The sequence below is a fragment of the Ruditapes philippinarum genome, unplaced genomic scaffold, assembly GCF_026571515.1.
Source record: "Ruditapes philippinarum isolate M1 unplaced genomic scaffold, ASM2657151v2 ctg139_1_1_1_1, whole genome shotgun sequence".
Lineage (NCBI taxonomy): Eukaryota > Metazoa > Mollusca > Bivalvia > Venerida > Veneridae > Ruditapes > Ruditapes philippinarum.
In genome coordinates this window covers 376,875-398,170 of record NW_026858874.1, presented here as the reverse complement: position 1 = coordinate 398,170, position 21,296 = coordinate 376,875, and the positions used below count along the sequence as shown (strand labels likewise).

The 21,296-nt window shown below is 32.7% G+C and overlaps 1 protein-coding gene and 1 long non-coding RNA gene across 2 annotated transcripts; both read left to right on the top strand.

Annotated features, from left to right (window-relative positions):
• The first annotated feature begins 4,944 nt into the window (after window positions 1-4,944).
• Window positions 4,945-15,998, top strand: LOC132754546 (serine/arginine repetitive matrix protein 1-like). Its single transcript, XM_060745185.1, has 8 exons — window positions 4,945-5,064; window positions 6,432-6,567; window positions 7,304-7,581; window positions 8,366-8,576; window positions 10,170-10,362; window positions 10,999-11,135; window positions 12,092-12,413; window positions 14,936-15,998. Exons 2-8 carry the CDS (start codon window positions 6,469-6,471, stop codon window positions 15,523-15,525), a joined length of 1,830 nt encoding a protein of 609 aa, XP_060601168.1. The 5' UTR covers window positions 4,945-5,064; window positions 6,432-6,468; the 3' UTR covers window positions 15,526-15,998.
• Window positions 15,999-16,910: 912 nt separating this feature from the next.
• Window positions 16,911-18,904, top strand: LOC132754548 (uncharacterized). The gene is made up of 3 exons (XR_009629096.1): window positions 16,911-17,115; window positions 17,625-17,788; window positions 18,183-18,904. It is a non-coding gene; the product is annotated as an uncharacterized LOC132754548 (long non-coding RNA).
• The last annotated feature ends 2,392 nt before the right edge of the window (window positions 18,905-21,296 follow it).

Below are 21,296 nucleotides of genomic sequence, written 5' to 3'. Positions count from 1 at the left end.
GACGTCTATTTCTTGGTTATTCAGCAGAAAGTTCTAAATCAGATGAAAATTATAAGTCAGAAGAATCAAATAAGTCAGCAGAAATTCGTAGCTCCTTAGAAAGTAGTAGGTCAGATAGTAATTAAAATAAAAGTCGTTGGTCAGTAGAAAGTTGTTAGCCGGTACAAAATTGTAACTCAACTCAACCAAAACTTTTATGTCGGCAGACTGTAGTAAGTAAAGTGGTAGTTGTAAATAAGGTGAAAATCTTGAGTTAGTAGTAAGTAGTAAATATGATCAACAAGATCAACAAGGAAAGGCGGCGTTCAATGAACGCAACCCCCATATGACCCAGCAGAAAGTGAGAGTCATCAGAAAGTTGTAACAGAAATTTATGTCAGAAGTTTAAGTTGTAAGTTTGAAACATGCAGTAAGTCAGTAAACAGTAGGTAAGTCAGATGGAATTAGTTAGAAAGTTGTAAGTCTGAAAATAAGTTAAAAACTTGAAGCTGTTGTAAGCCAGCAGAAAGAAGTAGGTCATTACAGCATAAGGTTGTCATTACAGCAGAAAGTCAGCAGAAAGGAGTAGTAAGGCGGCAGAAAGAATAAGTAAGATAGCAGAAAGAAGTCAGGCAAAGAAAAGTAATTAGTCAACATTAAGTAGTAAGGCAAAAGAAATTAATAGTAAGGTAGCAGAAAGAAGTCAGGCAGAAAAAGTAGTAAGTCTGCAGAAAGAAGTCAGGCAAAAGAAAGTAATAATAAAACAGCAGAAAGTAGTCAGGCAGAAGAAGTAAGTAAAGAGAAAGTAATCAGGCAGAAGAAAAAAGTAAGTCAGCAGAAAGTAGTAAGCGAGCAGAAAGAAGTAAGGCAGAAGAAGCTTAAGTAGCAAGGCAGTCAAAGAAACATGATCAATTTATAACAGTGATGCCTCTGTTAAAGGTAATTTTGTCTGCTTAATTAAAAAGATAGTGAACATAAGTGAGTCCAAGCATCTAAAAGGTTGTTGATGATTTGAACAAAAGGAAAAAAATGATTTAGAAGACTTTGATAACCCTTGAGTGGTTGAAAGTACTTAATTTTGTCCTGTGATTGTTCCATTTTTTAAAATTTATTTGGTACATTTTATCCACACCAAATTGTCATTGAATACTGTCCTGTTAAATCAGGGTTACAAACCCACACTATGTAAAGATTCAAACCATATTTATTAGCATTTAAGAAATACTTATCAATATAAAACTAGGGGAGAATAACTGTGACAGCACACTTGGATTTTGACATAAGATGAATGTCTTACGTTTAAAATCTTCTTGTATTAATGAATTTAATACAAGTTTGATGAAATTGTGAAGTACCATGCATGCATATTTTTGTCATTGCTGTAACAGAAATGTCCTTCCTGTAACTAAAATGTCACTCATGTAACAAGATGTAAATGACATTATTATTTAACCACGGTCTCACGGGGGAGGAAGTGTTACACGAAGGATGGAGTTCTTATGATAACTTGTTTGGAGTTCTTATGATAACTGTCACGGAGTTCCTGGAAAACGTTACGGATTTCTGTGGAAAACTTTTCTATGTACTTGGAGAACTCGCGTAAAAAATGGTTATTTTTAGCTTTGAATGGGGAGTTTGAGGTGCTTAATTAAACTTTGATAATTAAGCTTGCGCTACATATTGTATTATGTTTCAGAAAAAAAATCTTTTAGTCCATATTTCGTCGCCGTTTAAAAAAATCTGGTAGTTTTGAGAAAAATTCCCGAATTACTCGCTAATTCGTTCATATTGACCTTTTCATTTGTGATCTTCTTCGTTGCTATACATAATCACCTAATTATAGTGGAGAGTTGCAAACATAAAGCCCGGGCTAATAAATGTATACCCGATTTTTCAAATGTTACGGAGTTCTTGTGATAACTCAAAATATGTCCTGGAGTTCTTATGATAACTTTTGTTACTGCCAGTGTGTTTCTTGTGCTTAATTACGGCACGTTTTTAAAAGCGTATTTTATTAGTCAATAAGTGTGTAAATCATTATGAAGCATATAGTACGCTTATCATTTGCACAAAAATTTGGTTATATAACGTTGGTTTTGATCGTGTTTTAGTTCCTAATTAAATTTATGCGAAATCATATTGACATTATAAAACCCAACGAATGCACTAAATGTTTCTGTGTATACTGTTCATCAACAAAAGTTTTATGTCATAAGTTTCCGCAAATGCAACATTGAGGCCATGTGGCAAAATTAAAACACGATCATTCAATATATATGGAGAAGACATGAAACTGCTTTAGTGTACAGTCTACATAGGATAAACAGGTGCTAAGCTATCTTCAGGAACGACCGCTTCCGTGGTCGAGGGGTTTGAGTCGATGACTTCTAATCCAGTAACCGCCTTTCTAAAGCAGACAATAAGTAGTTGGGCTTCCCTCAAGAAGCGGCTAAGTAAATTGTATCATTATATACCATGTATCGTATAGAACCGGGATACCCTTCACACCCAAGCACCCGAAATGTATGATCTTTTTATGCATAAAAAAATCAACCGATTACTACCGATCTCTTACTACAGATTTGCACGTGCCCTACGGGTTCGAGCGAAAGAAGTTCGACAACATATTTTTGTAATCAATTACAGCAAAAGTTGTTGCAAAATTTCCACAACTAGGACTCCAACTTTGATAAGAAAAATGTATGCAGCAATTTTCAGAAATATGGAGATTGCTGTACGTCACGTGATGCTACATTGGATGTAATAGAGAAAGGAACAAGGTCGATAAACGGCATGAACCTTACGGTGACTCACATATCTTACTGAAGACTTACTTTCTATCGTCATATCATTGTCATAGAACTTTATACGTTTCTATGACAAAAACTGATAACTTTTAGAAATTGAAATACCCGTTGAATATATAAAGACGACACCCACCTCATTAAATTTAGATAAAGGTAGTGCATACTACCTCCTATTTTGCTGAAAACCATTTACACGCATACCGATAGCATAGTTACTAAATGTTCTTTAAAACTGCCAGGAATAATGTATATATGAAGAAATCGTGCTTGAGTATTAAATTCAAAGCGTATTTTTATCCTGTAGGTAAATGCTCTACATTAAGTATGTTTACAGTCATTCCAATAAAATTTAAAAAAAACACACACACACACACACAAAGACCAAAACAAACACAAAAAATCACAAGAAACGGAGGTAAGAAAAATATCTCTTGAACTGAAAAACGCGATCAAAACCAACGTTATATAACCAAATTTTTGTTCAAATGATAAGCGTACTATGCTTCATAATGATTTACACACTTATTGACTAATAAAATACGCTTAAACGTGCCGTGATTAAGCACAAAAACACACTGGCAGTAACAAAAGTTATCATAAGAACTCCAGGACATATTTTGAGTTATCGCAAGAACTCCGTAACATTTGAAAAATCAGGTATAAATTTATTAGCGCGGGCTTTATGTTTGCAACTCTCCATAATAATTAGGTAATTAAGTATAGCAACGAAGAAGATCACAAATGAAAAGGTCAAAATATGTACGAATTAGCAAGTAATTTGGTAATTTTTCTCAAAAACTACCAGATTTTTTTAAAAAGGCGACAAAATATTAACTAAAAGATTTTTCTGAAACAAAATACAATTTGTAAGGGCAAGCTTAATTATCAAAGTTTAATTTAGCACCTCAAACTCCCCATTTAAAGTTAAAAATAACCATTTTTTACGCGAGTTCTCCAAGTATATAGAAAAGTTTTCCACAGAAATCCGTAACGTTTTCCAGGAACTCAGTGACAGTTATCATAAGAACTCCAAACAAGTTATCATAAGAACTCCATCCTTCGTGTAACACCTCCTCCCCCGTGGGTCTTGTCAGGTGATAATCAAACACTACATAACATATTTCAGTTTACATTTTATCTTAAGATAAAATAAAATTTAATTCTATAAAAGTTTGGAAAAAATAACGAAGTATACTATGCATGCTTATTTTTTGTCACTGCTGTAACAGAAGTGTCTTTCCCGTAACAGTACCTGTCACTCATGTAAACAACACATAAAAATGATTTTTTTATTTTACTGATGTCTTATCAGATGGTAATGAAGTAACAGTTCATAACATTTAGGTGATCTTTATATAAAATTACGCCAAATGCGCTCATTTATAATTATATAAACTCCAGTACTCTAAATATTTACGATTTAAAAATCCAGGTGTATTCATCATCTAAAATTGATATTTGGTACCTTTTTAATATGAATTAATTGTTCTTTGAAAAGAATAATACCAAACCTGTTGAACGTTACATGTTTAGGATGTGTAGACACAGTATTCTCATTCTAGCTGTTAAATATAAAAGTCCCAGGTGTTACAGGAGTGACATGAGAGAAGTACTGTATAGTCAGGTCATAGTCAATGCTCTTCTGACAAATTAAATGCATTTTAAGTTTGCAAAAATAATTTTTCATGATTGGGAAATATCCCTTATCACACCACATAAATTCAATCCTCAATGGACATCTAAAAATCAAAGATATTCAAACTGAAAATGTTACGAAAATATAGAATGACTCATAAATGTGTAACGTTATTAAATGTGGAATGTGTACCGTGGGTTTCGACATAATCATGTCACATCTAATGCAAGGTATAGCTATATTTTAACCTGCACTGTATATATTCCTCACTACTTTTTCTCTTTCTTTCCCTCTTGCGCATTTCTTCAGTTAGTTGAAGATGGCCAGTATATTGGAAGATAATCTCAATATTTCGACTGCAAGACAGACCGATTTTATAATCTGATATTTCAAAGATGTCTGTCTTTAGGGCGACCATTGTCTATATAAAAAAGCCCTTAAGCGCTAATTGGAAAAAGAAGAAGAGGTACGCAATATTGGAAGATGACAACAATATTTATTGCAGTCGTTAATATTTTGATCATTTTGGACAGGCGTTTGTTTGTTTACAAATGGCGGATGCAAGAATTTTTAAAAATTTGCTATGATATAAATTAGATTCTATCACATTATGATGTGAAGTTGTTTGTTCTTCTGCATAATGTAAGGTTCTTAGATACATATTTTTTGTTCAGCCATCAAATGTTACATTATAGTTTCTGGACATGATATTGAAAAATTATGCGTTTTTAAAATTCTTGACATGATTGTGCACGACAAAAATCTCTAAATCAACTCATCCCTTGACAAACTAACTATCATACCTGCCAGTTCCCACGCATTTGACATGATGAGACTCATGCATTTTTTACAGCAGAAATCATGCTCTAGTTTCAGTTTTCTACGCTAATGGCACAAAGGTCGTTGACTTCAAACCACTTGCCCCTCACCGCTGTGGGTTCGAATCCCGACAGGGACTTTGGATTCTTTCATGTGAGGAAGCTATCCAGCTAGCTTACGGAACGTCGGTGGTTCTACTCAGGTACCCGTTTGTGCCTGAAATAATGCACGGAAGGGCACCTGAGGTCTTCCTCCACCAGTAAAGCTGGAACGTCGCGATATGACCTATAACAAACAAACAAACAAAAACAAAACAGAGCAGTGCATACTGGATATTGAATGAGTGTAGTTAATACTGAATTTATTGAACAAGTTGAATAAAATCATATTAATGTGAGCCTCATGCGTGCATAATATTGTTAAACTTATTCAACTTGTTCAATAAATTAAGTATTGAATCTGCACAAATATAATATGCTATTTATCACATATTCAAAATAAGAATGGTTAACAATTAAAAAGAGTCATTTTGCATTGATGCCCCTATAGTGTAACACGAACATTAGCATGCTTTAACGTTATGTTTGCACATAACGCAAATGATGTCACGTCAAAGTGTTATTACACATACTTTTACTGGAAGTGTATTTTAAGTAAGTTAGGCCTGCTAACTAAGGTTTTTATGTCCCCACAAAGTGGGGGGTATATAGCGTTGCACTTGTCTGTCTGTACGTCTGTTCGTACGTCCCGAAAACTTGTGAATGCAACTTCTCTTAAACGGATGGCAGATTTTGCTTTAACTTCCAGGGATGAACAACCTTAATGTGTAGATGGAAGTAAAGGAAGGAATTTTTGCTGCGACCAAATTAACAGAATTATGGCCCTTTGTTGATTTTTTCACTATATACCATATATATGTTGTCAGTGGGGGCATCCGTGTCCTTTGGACACAGTTCTAGTTTTAAATGTGATTTCAGTTAAATATATACACATCACACATGTTATCTAAGAGAGCTACATTACTCGCAGGGCCTGCAGCCCTGCTCAGACTTTCTGCATATTAGAATCTCTTTGTCTTAAAAATTTCAGTTTCCCCCAGAATCTTTTTCTCCTATAAAATGTGATATTAAATGGGATCCTTTATGGTTATTTTACATTGATAAAACTTTTGGTCCTTGAAATTATTTCAGGCACATGCTATATATGTGAACATTAAGAGATAACAAAATGCAGCGTAGAAATCCAGGAGCAACTGCTGCATTGCTACAAAGAGCCAACAGTCAGCTGAAGGGAGAAAAAATTGAAAAGCCAGAGGATGAACTTAATGTAAGCACATAATCATTAATGATATTTCCTTAAAAACCAATTGTTTATCTGATAGCTGTAAATCGGCCATATATAGAAAAAAGCCATATGGCATTGAAGCTGAAAGAATACATACACAGAAAATATTTTCCAATAACAAGATTCTTAAATTAGCAACACAGGCAAAGCAGAATTGGACCAAGATAAAGAAAACTTATTTTCTAAAGTACAAAATGTTATGAACACAAAAGAATAAGTACACTATTTCATACTATGAGAGATTTCTTTAGAGATTTCTTGAAGGAATATAAGAAATGAAGAATACATGCAACCTGATTCTGATAAAATTAGTATAAAAGTGATTAGTTGTAGTACTACATGTAAGTTAGTACATAATCATGTTTCCATGAAAAAGTAAAACATATATTTTCAATATAGTATACTGTAACAACATAATTGTGTATATATATAAATGTATCAGGTAATGGTTAACTTTATCCTCCACACCAAAGCAATATCAGGAACTTTGGAAAATTTTATCAAACCTTCCCCCATAGAATAATAATAATCCTCACTATTAAAGTGACAAAAAATTACTCCATTGACCTGGCTATCTACCCTGAGGGTTAAAGGCCAGACTAACAATTTACTGTTTCCAAAAACAGTATATCAGAATATCTTATTGAAGTTTTGCAAACTTATTATGAAATATTTCACACTGACAGTGATATAATCGCTATGGATACTTACTTTTCAGGCCTACATTAGTTCATTAACACAGAAAACTTCCAAACAACAGAAGACTGTTAACTTTGAAGATCTTGGTGATAGTATTTCCATATCAAGTGATATTGAAGATGTGCGAGTTCAGGCAAAACCTGCCCCAGAAATTTCTTCAGGTAGTAAATTTTTGAAAAAGAAGCCAGGTGCAGTCGGAGATGAGAATGTAGAACCGGCAGGGAATAAATTTCTGAAGAAACCTCAGGTCTCGGCCACTTCTCCATCTCCAGCTGTTAAATCTCAGCCTGCTCAAAGGTAACCATTTGTATATAGTAAAAATATGTATCCAGGGTTGTCATTAACATTTTTTGCAGAAGGTTTGTTTTGAACTTGAGGCAGTCATTTCTGTCTTTATCATGCATAACAAAGAGTGTTTTCTTAATTTTGAGGCGGCCCATAATGCATTTGAGACAGGCATTTTGGCCTCCTGCCGCCTCTTAATGACAACCCTGTGTATCTACATTAAACAACCTTTTCTAAGTTACTGAAGGAAGTGAAGTAATTACTTGAAAGTGTACAAGCATAGAAAATGTCAGGATTCAATAACACAGTCTATTAGTTATTTATTAATGATTTAGACATGATGAACAGTTTGACAGTCTGGAAATATTCAAATAGGATTGATAATATCTGTCACATGATTGGGTTTGAATTCCATCCTGAGGTGAGGGTACCTAACCATTGAGCAAAAGTGAAGCTTGTTGAGTTACAGCCTATAGACAGTAATGTATGGATATTTTGATCTGAGTCACAAACACATGTCAGATATTTTTCATGTATATTCTACCATATTTGTAAAGGTTTAATTTACCCCAATTTATTAATTTTACATGGAAATTAATGTCATTTACATTCATAACTATTTTGTTTTAGTTGCATATGAATTCACAACGTCATTCAACCAGGCAAAGCGATATACTATTCATGCAGTAACTTCATAGAAGGCACTGAAATAAAAAAAATTTTTTTTGAGCATTTGCAACTTGCAGTATACGTCATGTATTCATAAAATATTTTCAAGTTTTTGTTTAATTTGAAGGTATGGTAGTCAGTCTGTTCAGAGTGCAGGGTCCAGTAGACCAGTCAGTCAACTTGGGTCAAGCAGACAAGCCTACAGTGCCTTGGATAAGGCCTCGGCACTAACAGGCAAGATTCAGCAGAGAGCAGCCACGCGCAAGACCTACACCCTTGAGTCTGACAGTGATGAGAGTTTTAGTGCTGTAAAACTCTCCCGGTCTATTGGAGACCAAGTAATCCTAATTTCTATATATCTATTGTTAAATACCTATACTAGTGACTACTATTTGTATATCAAACAATACAGAGTTTGCTAGATTTCAAAACAGATCAGATTGATTTTACTTTCATTTAAAGTTAAGAGGAGCTTAACATCAATCACAGAGTCAGTAAACTTATTTTGTTAAAGATTCTACCTGTTTCATTACTTCTGCACCTTCATCAGGAATACAGTAATGGTGAAACATGCTAAAAATATACCTTGAAATTGGCATTAGCATTAACTGTAGAAAAGCTAGGTATCTAAAATCTGACAAAAATTGAGTCAAATCCAATCATCTGCTTGTTTAACTTTTAGTGATGTCATCACCTCCTTCAAGATTTAATTAATTTTTAGCTCGACTATTCGAAGAATATGAGAGCTATTGTAGTCACCCCGGCGTCGGCGTCAGCGTCCGCGTCGGCGTCTGCGTTGGTTAAAGTTTTTTGTAAATTCAAATATCTCAATTATTACTTGAGATATTCAATTGAAACTTACAATACTTATTTATAGTAACAAGGTACATCAGATTGACAAGTTGGATAACTCTGCCTACAATATTGACAGAATTATGCCCCTTTTTAACTTAGAAATTTTGGTTAAAGTTTTTTGTAAAGTCAAATATCTCAATTATTGCTTGAGATATTCAATTGAAACTTACAATACTTATTTATAGTAACAAGGTACATCAGATTGACAAGTTGGATAACTCTGCCTACAATATTGACAGAATTATGCCCCTTTTTAACTTAGAAATTTTGGTTAAAGTTTTTTGTAAAGTCAAATATCTCAATTATTGCTTGAGATATTCAAATGAAACTTACAATACTTATTTATAGTAACAAAGTACATCAGATTGACAAGTTGGATAACTCTGCCTACAATAATGACAGAATTATGCCCCTTTGGAACTTAGAAATTTTGGTTAAAGTTTTTTTGTAAAGTCAAATATCTCAATTATTGCTTGAGATATTCACTTGAAATTTAAAATACTTTTTTTATAGTAACAATTTTACATATCTCTATAACTATTAAAGATATTTATTTAAAACTTCACATTTAGGGTCATAATTGTAGGTCACTGACAAAGCTTGCATTTAGGCTGATTTTTCTCCCCTTTTTCAACTTAGAAATTCATGGTAAAGTTTTGTTTGTAAGCTGTTATCTCAATAACTACTGAAGGGTTTGTGCCTTTTTTGGGACAATTTTATGCATTCATAATAATAAAGCAGTGATTTACTTGATAAAACATCTTAATAACAAGCCTTTGTACCTTTTCTGTCAAATTTATGTATTCATAGGTAATTAGTATTATTATACTCAATAAAACACCCTTGTGACATTACCTTCCGAATAGTCAAGCCAATACTGTATAATTAGACTCTCTCTAAGGCCTATAACATGAATTTATAAAAAAAAATTAGCCCTTTTGTGAACTTAAAAAATTTAACATTATTAAGGCTCTTTTACTATCAAGCACTTAGAATAGTCGAGCGTGCTGTCCTACCGACAGCTCTTGTTAATTGTCATGGTGAAGTGGTAACATAGATCTTATCATTGTCTTCAGTTATCAGATTCCCATAATTCTAAATCAGAGAGCATAAAAATAGGTCGGGATGGAGGCAAGTTTTTGAAGAAAGCCACTCCCAGTCAGGCCCCTCTTGCATCAATAGAACCACCTAGAGCTACCACAGCACAACAAAACCGAGGACTTTCACCAGCCAAACAGTCATTAGATAGTCAACCTCAGAAGAAAAAAGGTTTTATGTTGAACTTACCTCTTTTTAAAATCATGCTGTAGCTATTTTATAACAGGGAGATCAGTAAATTTCCATTTTATAACAAACAGGTTGTTTGATATTTATGCTAAAGGATATGTTAGCAATTTTCGTCAATTTGCCCTTATTTACATGTCGCTTACTTAACCAGTATTGTACAGTATGTGTTAAATTAAATGATTTCAATATCAAGATGTCAAAGTCAAATAGCAATAAAGTGTTTTTTCAGACTGACTTAAGTACAGACTGACCTAGCTATGGCTGCTGGCAAACTTTACTTTGGCTATTAGTAGCATAGCTATGACTTTATGTCAGCGATTTGTAGTAAAGGCAATGCTGTATTACAGCTTATTGTAGCTTAGGCATGACTTTTATTACTTCTAACTGTAGCATAGGCAATACTTTGTAGCATAGGCAAGTATTTGTGACAGCTAATTGTATTATAGGAAATCCTTTTATTACAGCTGGCAAGTTTTTGTGACAGCTTATTGTACTATAGCCATAATAGGATATCCTTTTATTACAGCATAAGCAAGTAGATTGATTATTTTCTTTTCTAAAAATAGTTATTTTTTATATACATGTGAATATATATATATATCTCTTTTTGTATTGCAGCATCTCCATTCCAACTGAAGAGTTCATTAAAGTATTCAACTGATGTTGTATTAACCTCTGAAGAGGAAAGTTTGGCTGAGTTTGTTGGTGGCCTTCCATCCTCGTCTGATAGCATGGACATTAAACCTAAGAGACAAGTTAGACATATCTATTTACATCAATAAGACAATATTAACTTTATACACCTTTAGTTATAACAGTAATTAATTAATAATGATATCTGTCATATGTTGCGGTTCGGACCGGAATATCCGTCCCGAGGGGACACGCCCATGGGCGGGTTCCCGAGGGACAGATATTCCGATCCGAACCGTTAACATATGTCAGATATTTTTTCTTGCATATTCTGCCATATTATTTCATATTTAAAATAGTTTACCTCAATGCGATATATGTTCATGAAAATTAAAGTCATTTCATCCATAACTATTTTCTTACAATAGCGTATGAACTTACAACTTAAATAACAACGGCGAAATGACGTCATCCTAAGCACATATTTCCCTTCTAAAACAACGTCATTTTAACGCGGTTCATTCATAAAGTGCGCTAAAATGACGTTGTTTGGCACGCAACTCATCTGGCACCCCCCATGCCAGACGAAATTTTCGGCATGGGTAAAACTAGCGGAAACGCCAGTCTGCTATGCAAGAAAATACTGTCTTCTTTCACACTTAAATCAGTTTATCAGTAGTTATACATGTATACACTGGATCTTCAGGTAGATTACAAAACAAATTCTATCAATACATATTAAGTTTACATCTTTACCATCCATTACATATGAGGAAATTTGGTAATGACACCAATGAGGTTCAAGCCAAAGATCCTAGTGTTGAAGGGCAGGCACCCAAATCATTATGTCTTCATTTCCCATTAGCTAATCTAAAACTGGCTGTAAGTGGGATTTATGAAGTAAGTAGGCAAAAGCTGAATTAATTAGAATCTTCACTACATATAGATAAAAACGTGCCTAATATTATTCAAGTCAACCATATGCCCTGCAGATGCTTTAGATGATATTAAGGTTTGATTTTAAAAGGTTGTGCATTTTTCTGTAACAGTAGTTTATATATATATTTATATATTTCAGTATGGTAGACCATCAGGACGACACACCCCGCAGTCACCACCTGCAAAAGTCAGCAAAGGCAGGCGTAGCCCATCTCCACCCCCTCCTAATAAATCCTCAGGAAGACCTACATCCTCCAAAAGTCAAGGTCGTTCTCCATCTCCGCAGAATAAACCACCAGTCCTGCGTCGCACACCATCTCCTAGTCCCCGCAACACTGATAGATTGTCACCCGGTCTTAGACGGCGATCACCGTCCCCTAAACTTAAAAGGTCATATTCTGATGACTCAAATGTAGCTGAATCTATAATTGATGAAATAGCTGATGACTTTGGAATCAATGGTATATTCTTAAATCTATTTGATTCAATTTGAAATCTCATGAGTTTATGATTAGATCATTTATATAAATTATCATAAAGAATCATAAATCATTTTCTTAGATTTAATTGAAAGAATTAACAGCTTATTTAAAGTGACATCATGCCTATCCAAGTGTAAATGACGAGTGCCCAAATAAAAGTCAAAATTACTTTATATTTTGCCATTATTGTGTTCAATTTTATATTTAACTATGCAAAACTAATCAATAATCCATGTGACACATGGAAATTTATATACATATAGTCCGGAATGTAGTGGTAACATTGAACTTTAAAAAAGAGTGGGGCAGTCATTTTAAAAGTAAGGTAGTTTTTATCATCCTTTTCATTTTTTATTATCATATATTGGTCAATCATCATCATAATAGTGTATTCCTTGAAATATATTATTAATTCATCTCAACTTGACAGCGAAAAAAAATTATCATAATGTCACTTTAAATATGAAAACATTGTGCTCATTCAACATTTTTCACATGATATTTTTTTTATTTAATATATTGTGCAACAATATTACTGAACAATATTCAGAATTTATAATACTAAAATATGTACATTTATTTAACATCATTTTTTATCCAAATCAGACAAAAATGGAAGTACCCCTAGGGTAAAACGGACAGTTGGTAAGGAACAGGGCTATGGTTTGCACATAGAGAAAAAAAATCTTGTCAACTTTTTTAGTTTTACTTTTTTATCTTATTTTAATTTCCTGCCATGTATCATATAAACGTCATTTATTGTTAAATAATCCTGAAATCAAAGTCTGTACCATTCTTTAAAGCTGATGCGCCTATTTATAAATTGATGTACATTGCATGTCTTTTCTATTTTGTTCTGTCATTTTTTGTTCCTTTTTTCCTTTATATTTAATTAACAAAATTGTCTTATTCTTTTCAGATATATTTTTAAGTCTTAACTTTATATATCAAGAATATGTACCATCTCACTTATCATTATCTCTGTTTTTTACCACTTTATATGTTGTAAGAATGAAAATATTTTTCTATACAAAATTATTTTAACATTTTAGCAAAAATGACAGACCACAACATAGTTTTACCTTAAGCTAGACTAAGTGCATTTTATTGATAAGTTTTACTTTATATATAGTATTACCTGACAGTATTACCTGCACATGGTGAAATATTGAGCACTGATTGTTGTGATTCTTATCTGTTATATATTGTCTTTTACTCCCCCTTTACAGCGATTACAACACACACAACAACAAAATATATATAAATATTAACATAAAATGATACCTGATTATGACAAATGTGCATTTATGTACATTGTATAATTAAACATACATTATTAAGTTCAAGTTAAAGTCTTCATTTCAAAACTTTTCATTAGAACTTTAAACCTGATACTTCTATATTTTTGTGTAATAGACATGCCCTAATTTCAACTTGGAATTTTCCATTTTTAGTAAAAGGGATTTCAGTACCAGATTTGTTAAATAGAGCAGACAACAGTAAAGTGTTTGGTCAGACTGTAGAAAAGTACAGGCTGGCCTAATACTGGTGGTATACGTCATTTGTTATTGTTGCAATGCTCCATGAGCAATGGTTTATTAAAGTGTTGCCTTGAACTTGGGGTGGCTCCACCGCTCATGTTTTAAATACTCAGCCTTTGGATTCTTTCATGTAAGGAAGCTGTCCAGCTAACTGATGAAAGGTCTATTGTCCTATTCTGGTATCTCTTTCTTCCAGAAGTATTCCTCCACTAGTAGAGCTTGGAATTCATCATGTAACTTTTACAATGTTGGCATGACTAAAAACACCAACAAATTAATCAAATCGAACTTTTGGTGATAAGTCTGAAATCTTCCAGAACTTTGTATTACAGCCTGAATTTTCCAGTGATTCAAACAAGAATTTGAACATTTAATTTGAATTGTTTATGTGTACATAATTAAGTGAACTCAACCTAATAATGTTATGAAATTTTTTTGGTCAGAAAAATACAGTAACAGTTAAAAACTGAAATTCTTAGAAGAAAGTTTATTCCAAAGGAATACAGGAAAAGTTATTCCAAAGGAGTACAGTTTTTCATGTATTTTAATTTTTACAATGGCAAAAGATAATGATTTCCTCTATGTGATTACTTATTAACTATTTTGTCATTTGAACATATTGGCAAATTTACTGACTTAAGATGGCAAACCTGCTTTTAAGACAAAGTGAATAGATGAATAGTAATATAACTTTATGTATTATTCTTTTAAAAAATTTATTTCAAGGAAGCAACAAATTTAGCAAAATTATAGTTGTTTGCAGATATTTTATATTTTTGTTATTTTCAAAATTTAAAAACCATTCCGACAATGATAAAATTATAGAAATTTTCTATTCAGTTTATATACTAAATATTGAGCTGACCTTGAAACCTATTATCATTGGGGAGTTGTTTCATATAACTAAATTTTTCTAACTTGTATTTCTTGTGTTAACCTATGGAATTTTTTGTTTTGTAGTGGTAATGGATTTAGATGACCTTGGACCTGTAGATGATGCTGAACCTCTGTCTAGACCTGATACCCCAATCTCTCGTAGCAATTCCCCATCTCCTGTAAGATCTACTGCAAGAAAAACAAAGAAAGAAAAGAAAGGGAGAGGAAATAAATCTATAACAAAATCAACCTCTGAAACGTCTCTGAAAGGTAAAAAGAATAATGAATCCCCATTTAGAGCAAAGGCTGACAAAGAATCTTCAGTATTTAAAGCCAGTAATGATAGGGACAAATCTCCATTTAAGGCCAGCTCAGGTGGGAATGATTCACCTTTTAAAGCTAATAACAAAAGGAATGAATCTCCATTCAAGGCAGCTAATACTGAATCTCCATTCAAAGCAAAGGCAGACAGTTCCCCATTTAGAGCCAGCAATGAGGGGTCTTGTTTAAAGCTTCAAATAAGAGCAGCTCTCCATTTAAAGCTCGTAGCTCTGACCGGTCAGATTTGTCAGATACCAGCAGAACAAGTTCTCCAGTCAAGTCACGTGGCAAAAGCTCAAAAAAAGGCACAGAAAAAGAAAAAAAGAGCGTTCGAAGGAAAGGTCGAAAGGTAAAAAGGCTTCAGGAAATGACCTTTTTAGTTCATTTGATTACAGACCATAGATGATTTAATGGGACATTCTATTAAAGAGAGTGAGTATGACAGTGTAAGAAGTGAGGTAGAAGAAGTAAACAGTGAAGTGTCTGAAGAGATAAGAACAGAGAAACCTGGTGCATACAGTTATAGTCAGAAATTCGAAGACACTGAAACTGAAATTGCTACAGATTATGAAACGACTAAACCTTCTACAGTAAATTATACTGAAGATTTTGATAGTATATTGAGAAGATAGGTTACAGCAGTGACAGAGGACGATCATCAGCGTCAGAGGTGAGAACAAAATACAGTGGTGATGAGACAGTGAGAAGTGACTCGGAAGTTCACAGAGAGCGACACAGAAACAGTGATATCTGAGTCTAAATTTACAGAAGATGAAGATGATAAAACATACAGTGAGAGTTATTCTGAGTATTCTGAGGATTTCACTAAAAGGTATGACTAGGCAATTTTCTTAAAAAATTTTATGATCTTAACATCTTTGTACAACATTTTGTTTATTTTTCCTGCACATATGCCAACTAGTTGTAAATGATAGAAAGAGCATCATAACACAAGGCTATCTGATTTGTACGAGGGGGCGTAGCCCCTGAGTATAAATCAGATTGCAGAGTGTTTTTTGATATTCTTTCTCTTTTGTATCATAGTTAAAAATAAAAACATGTTCCCTGTTGTCACAATATGACACCCCTCAAAAAAAGAACCAATGAACAAGCATCTGAATATGATATCATTATCGCTTTCCCTTTCTCTGATGTCACAATACTTTAACCCCAGACAAAAATGAGCCAATCGATGGGCATGCTCTTGAGTGTAGGTTACTTATACCTGCACTCCAGTTAATGCACTGTGCATGTATATTTATATGGTTTAACTCAGACACATTTTCAGCCGAAAGGTCCCCTAACTATAATACAAGTTGACATGATAGCACACTTATGGTAATGATAGATGTTATACATGTATATTGGTGAAAAAGCATGTTGGTCCTATTGTTTGAAAAAGTTAGTGAAAATAAAATTTTATAGTTGTAATGGTTCTTGGATGACCATTTATTTAAAAAGCTATCAATTGTTTAAACTTGAGCAAGTTGTTCATTGTATTCTCTTTATAGCTAGCTTTTTTACTAGGTTTGTAAGAATTTGATAAAATATACATAATTTACATCATTTACTTAATAAAACAATGCATATTTAAAACACAATGCATATTCAAAATACATGTACAATGCATGAAGATACATTACTTTACACTAATTCTATGCAAGATCAAGATATAGAAAATTATCTTATAAACTACATGTAATTAAAATCACACATCTTCTGTTTTACCAGTTTTGGTGCCAACTACTTCCCGTTCTGATGTAACACCACGTCCAAGGCGCGGCATGACCACAGCTGAGGCACAGACAGCTATGGATGGGATTTTATATTCTTGGGACCCAACAGGCTCTGGACTGGCCTTTCAAGGTGTTCCACATGGACTTCATTTTGTTGATCCTACTCCAATAGCAACACATGTTGTATCAGCAAAGACGCTCTTGAAAGTAAGATAACCTAGAAGTACAATATATAAATTTTACACAGAAAACTCTTGTGAAAGGGTCCTTTAGAATGCAGAGTTTTATATGTTAATATATGTAAAATAGTGGATGCATAGATGCCTACATGATCTTAATCTGTCCATATTGAATGATAGATTAGTGGATTTGCAAAATTTCACCATAAGATATTTGTTAACAAAAGAACACATGTCAATGTTTGTGGAGAAATCTGTTGTTATTCTAAACATAAGTTCTGTGTCGTCTGTCTTCCAAACATAAGGTCTTTGTAGGGTCTTATCAATACCAAATAAATATTTAAATAAAAGATGGCCATTAAATTTTCAGAATAAAAATTAAAGTAGTCATATTTACTTGCACAAAATCCTTTAAAGACTATTTTATAATGTAATTTAAAAAGCAAATTTATCTGACATAATTTTTGTTCTAGAAAAGACATTTCCTTATTAAATTACATGTATACAATGTAATCTTTATTTTATTTATTCTGTCAGCTATGACAGCATATAGCCCTGCCATGATTGCCCTACATGATATGTTGAAAGCACAGATGGAGATGACAAAAGAATTCCTGTCCTCACAGAAACAAATGTACGAGGACTTTACCAGAAATATTAAACCAACCTTCAAGTATACAACTCTAGAAGATACTAAAAAGGTAACATGATTTTATAAGTTACACGCTGTCATTACCTTTAATGGGTTGGGTAACAAATTCTAGCAACATAAGATTAAGCCCTTCCCAGGTCTTGCTTGCAGAAATCTGAATATCAAAGTTACATCATAAAGTCATATTTGCATTCAGCATCCATTATTCAAGCTGTATTGGTGAATTTTTTTTATTCATGGGAAATATTTTGGTACCTGAGAAATTGACAGCTATTTTTGTATTAAGGAATGACTTGCAAGTTTAGCACGTACAGACGTGAGATCATAAATATGTACTTGTAATTCAAATCTGTCAATAATTAGTACATTGTAGTAATGATGTTCAAAGTAACTTGAAATAATTTGTATTATTATACATGAACTTTATTTTTCTTCTTCTGCAGTATATAAAGAAACACAGAAGAAAGAAACTATCCTTCAAAGAAGCCCTGCAGTTAGTGGACCTTGAGATGGCCAAAACTTAACACTGCACTGACCAGACAGTTTTTAAAATGGATTGTGTATAGCTAACTGTGATAATGTTTTTAATGTAATCTTTTAGTGATCATCAAAACAAGTGACATGTTAAAACTGTTTTTGTTACTGAAATGTAGAAAATAGTTGCATTTCTTCCCATTGTAATGTATAAAGTATAGACAAATTGGTTAAGTTATCTGATATTATGTAATGTCGGAGTAGCAATAATTAATTTTAACTTAGTATTAGGGCAGCTTACATGACAAATTCTTGGTTGAGAAGATATACATTAGCTGCAAGTTTTAATTATTATAAATATGATCATTTTAGAAGGGAGAATAAAAAAGTGAATTGCAAATATTTATACATTCAAAGACACTGCTTCATTTAAATACCTTTAGTTATTTATGTACATTTGTGTATGTTCATATTACAGATATGTAGATTAATACAAACACTGTGAATATATAATTATCTTTAAGTTTTACCTGTAATTTCAGAAGAAAAAAAACTTAAATGAAAAATTTACACCTGTAGGTTTTAGTGAGCCAATTTATCATATAGCTTTATTTAGGTTATTGATATACTAATTGTGCTCTGAAAATATTGTAATATTTATTTATTTGTCTAGAATAAAAGTGAAAAATTATCATTTGTTTATTGTCATTTTACCATATCACTTATCTGTCAAACCAATGTATATAACTTACGTACGGATGAAGCTTATAATTGAGACACTTAAACTAGTACGAGAGTTGAAAAATAGTTGTACTTTAAGTTTTATTATAAACGTTTTTTTTGGGGGAGGTTTTATTAACATATAGGAAGAAATTAAAACTATTCATTAAAATTTCTTTAAACTTGGCATGCTGTTAGAATATAATGACAAAATATTTTAACCGGAAAAAAATTGGGTGTCATCGATCTCACATTTGAGTTACTCTTGAATCAGAAATATTTACTTATTTGAGGTCATTTCAAGGGCAGATAACTTAGACAAATGTCTACTAAATCTTGTTTTTACTTCTGGATTTTTATGTGCCCGAAAGAATTTCAGGAATACTATGTTATACCCCCTGGCGTCTGTCCGTCCGTCTGTTAGCAATTTGGTTTCCGGAGCATAACTTAAGTTCCATCTAGCCCACACTAGGATGATTGTCCTTATTGGGTAGAAGACCCCTATTGATTTTGGGGTCAAAGGTCAAGGTCACTATTACCTTAAAACTGAAAACAGTAGAGCATAACTTCAGTTCCATTTGGCCCAGTGTTCAAACTTCATAGGATGATTGTCCGTATTGGGTAGAAGACCTCTATTGATTTTGGGGTCCCAAGGTCATTATTACTATTAACTGAAAACAGTTTCCGGAACATAACTAAAGCAGTGTTCAAACTGCATAGGATGATTGTCCATATTAGGTTGAACACCCCTATAGATTTCTGGGTCACATGGTCAAAGTCAATATTACCTTAAAACCAGAGCATGATTGGGTTCAATTTAAATTTTTGTATACTTTCAAGTTTACAAGTATAGGACATTCAGCAAATAGTAAAACAAAGTATGCTAATCATAACATAACATAACATAAATTTTATTTAACATAAAATTGTAAACATACAATTTATAGTCAAATCATATTCTGTATAGTGTAAAGTGTTACAAGTTACAATTAGCCGAGAAGTATTGTTAACCAGTATGAACAAATGTTATGATATATATAACAGAGTTTGCATAAGAAATAATTATAAATGTAAGAAACAAATGTACTTTAACAAAGAAGAAAAAAATATTTGTTAACGTTGCCGAGAAGTATTGTTGACAAATATAAACAAAGTATGCTAATCATTTTGATTATTGGATCGATGGTATGTCTGTTCTAGGTTTTGTAACAGCTGACAGTGTTCCACCATATAGTACTGTCATGCTTTTGCATTATTACTTGTTTAAAGTTTAAACAGGCATCATCTAAGCATGAAAGTTTTGTTCATATCAATGAAGTAATTTCACTTTGAATAATTTTGAAAATATGGCTATTCATAGATGGCCTTCAATTTTGGATACTATGAGCTGATGTCCGAGTACCTCAGGTGGTCACAACATCTTTAGCTAAATTGAATTTGGAGTCATGAAAGGTTACAGGAATTTTGATCAGCATGTCAAGTTGTGCACCTGGGGGTTTATATTTGTACAGTAATTGCCCTTGACATACCGGGTAGTAAATATTTTGCAATTTTCAACTAGTGTCATGCGTAGTCAAACGTTTTTTTTTACCAGAGACATAGATAACAGAGATAGGCAACTTCCTAACCAGTTAAAATATCACGCGTTCCTGATAAACTTAAAACTTGTAGCAAGTAAAACTTATTAACCAGATATCAAAATCAGGAAAATAATACATTTTCTGAAAGCTTATGCATTTGTCTATGGCTGCAGGTAAAAATATTTACAGTTCCCATTTAATAAATGATACATCAGTTTTTAAAGAGAACTACCTATTAATTTTTGTTACAAAACTATTCATTTGACAAAAAAACTGGCTTAGTGGGTATGTTATGCTATGTTTTTCTAGGTGAAAGGCATGGAAAGTTACAAATATTTTAACATGCAGCAATAGATAAAAGATTTACCTTTCAAATGGTATATAATATTAAAGGATCAAATGTACCAACATTAAGTTTTATTTGCTACAAAATGCCTAATTTTTCACTTTTTGATAGGCATGAGTGATATTTCAATGGAGTATATAGGAGCTGCTTATCTGTTATCTATGTCTCTGTTTTTACCTAATCATAAAACTTTATAGAAATGTTGGTCAGCATGTGTAGTTGTTCATCTTTGGATTTGCTTGTATATTTAAAAAGATTTGTTGAGTAATTGCCCTGGATTTAGTAAAAATCTCTTCTAAAATGTTATGTCATGTGTACCTCTAACATGTCTAAAAGTGCTTCATTTAGAATCAACAAACTTTTCAGGAATGTTCATTAGCACATAAAGCTGTACACCTGGGGTTTTGCTTGAGGATTAATTCAGTTTTGTTAGAATT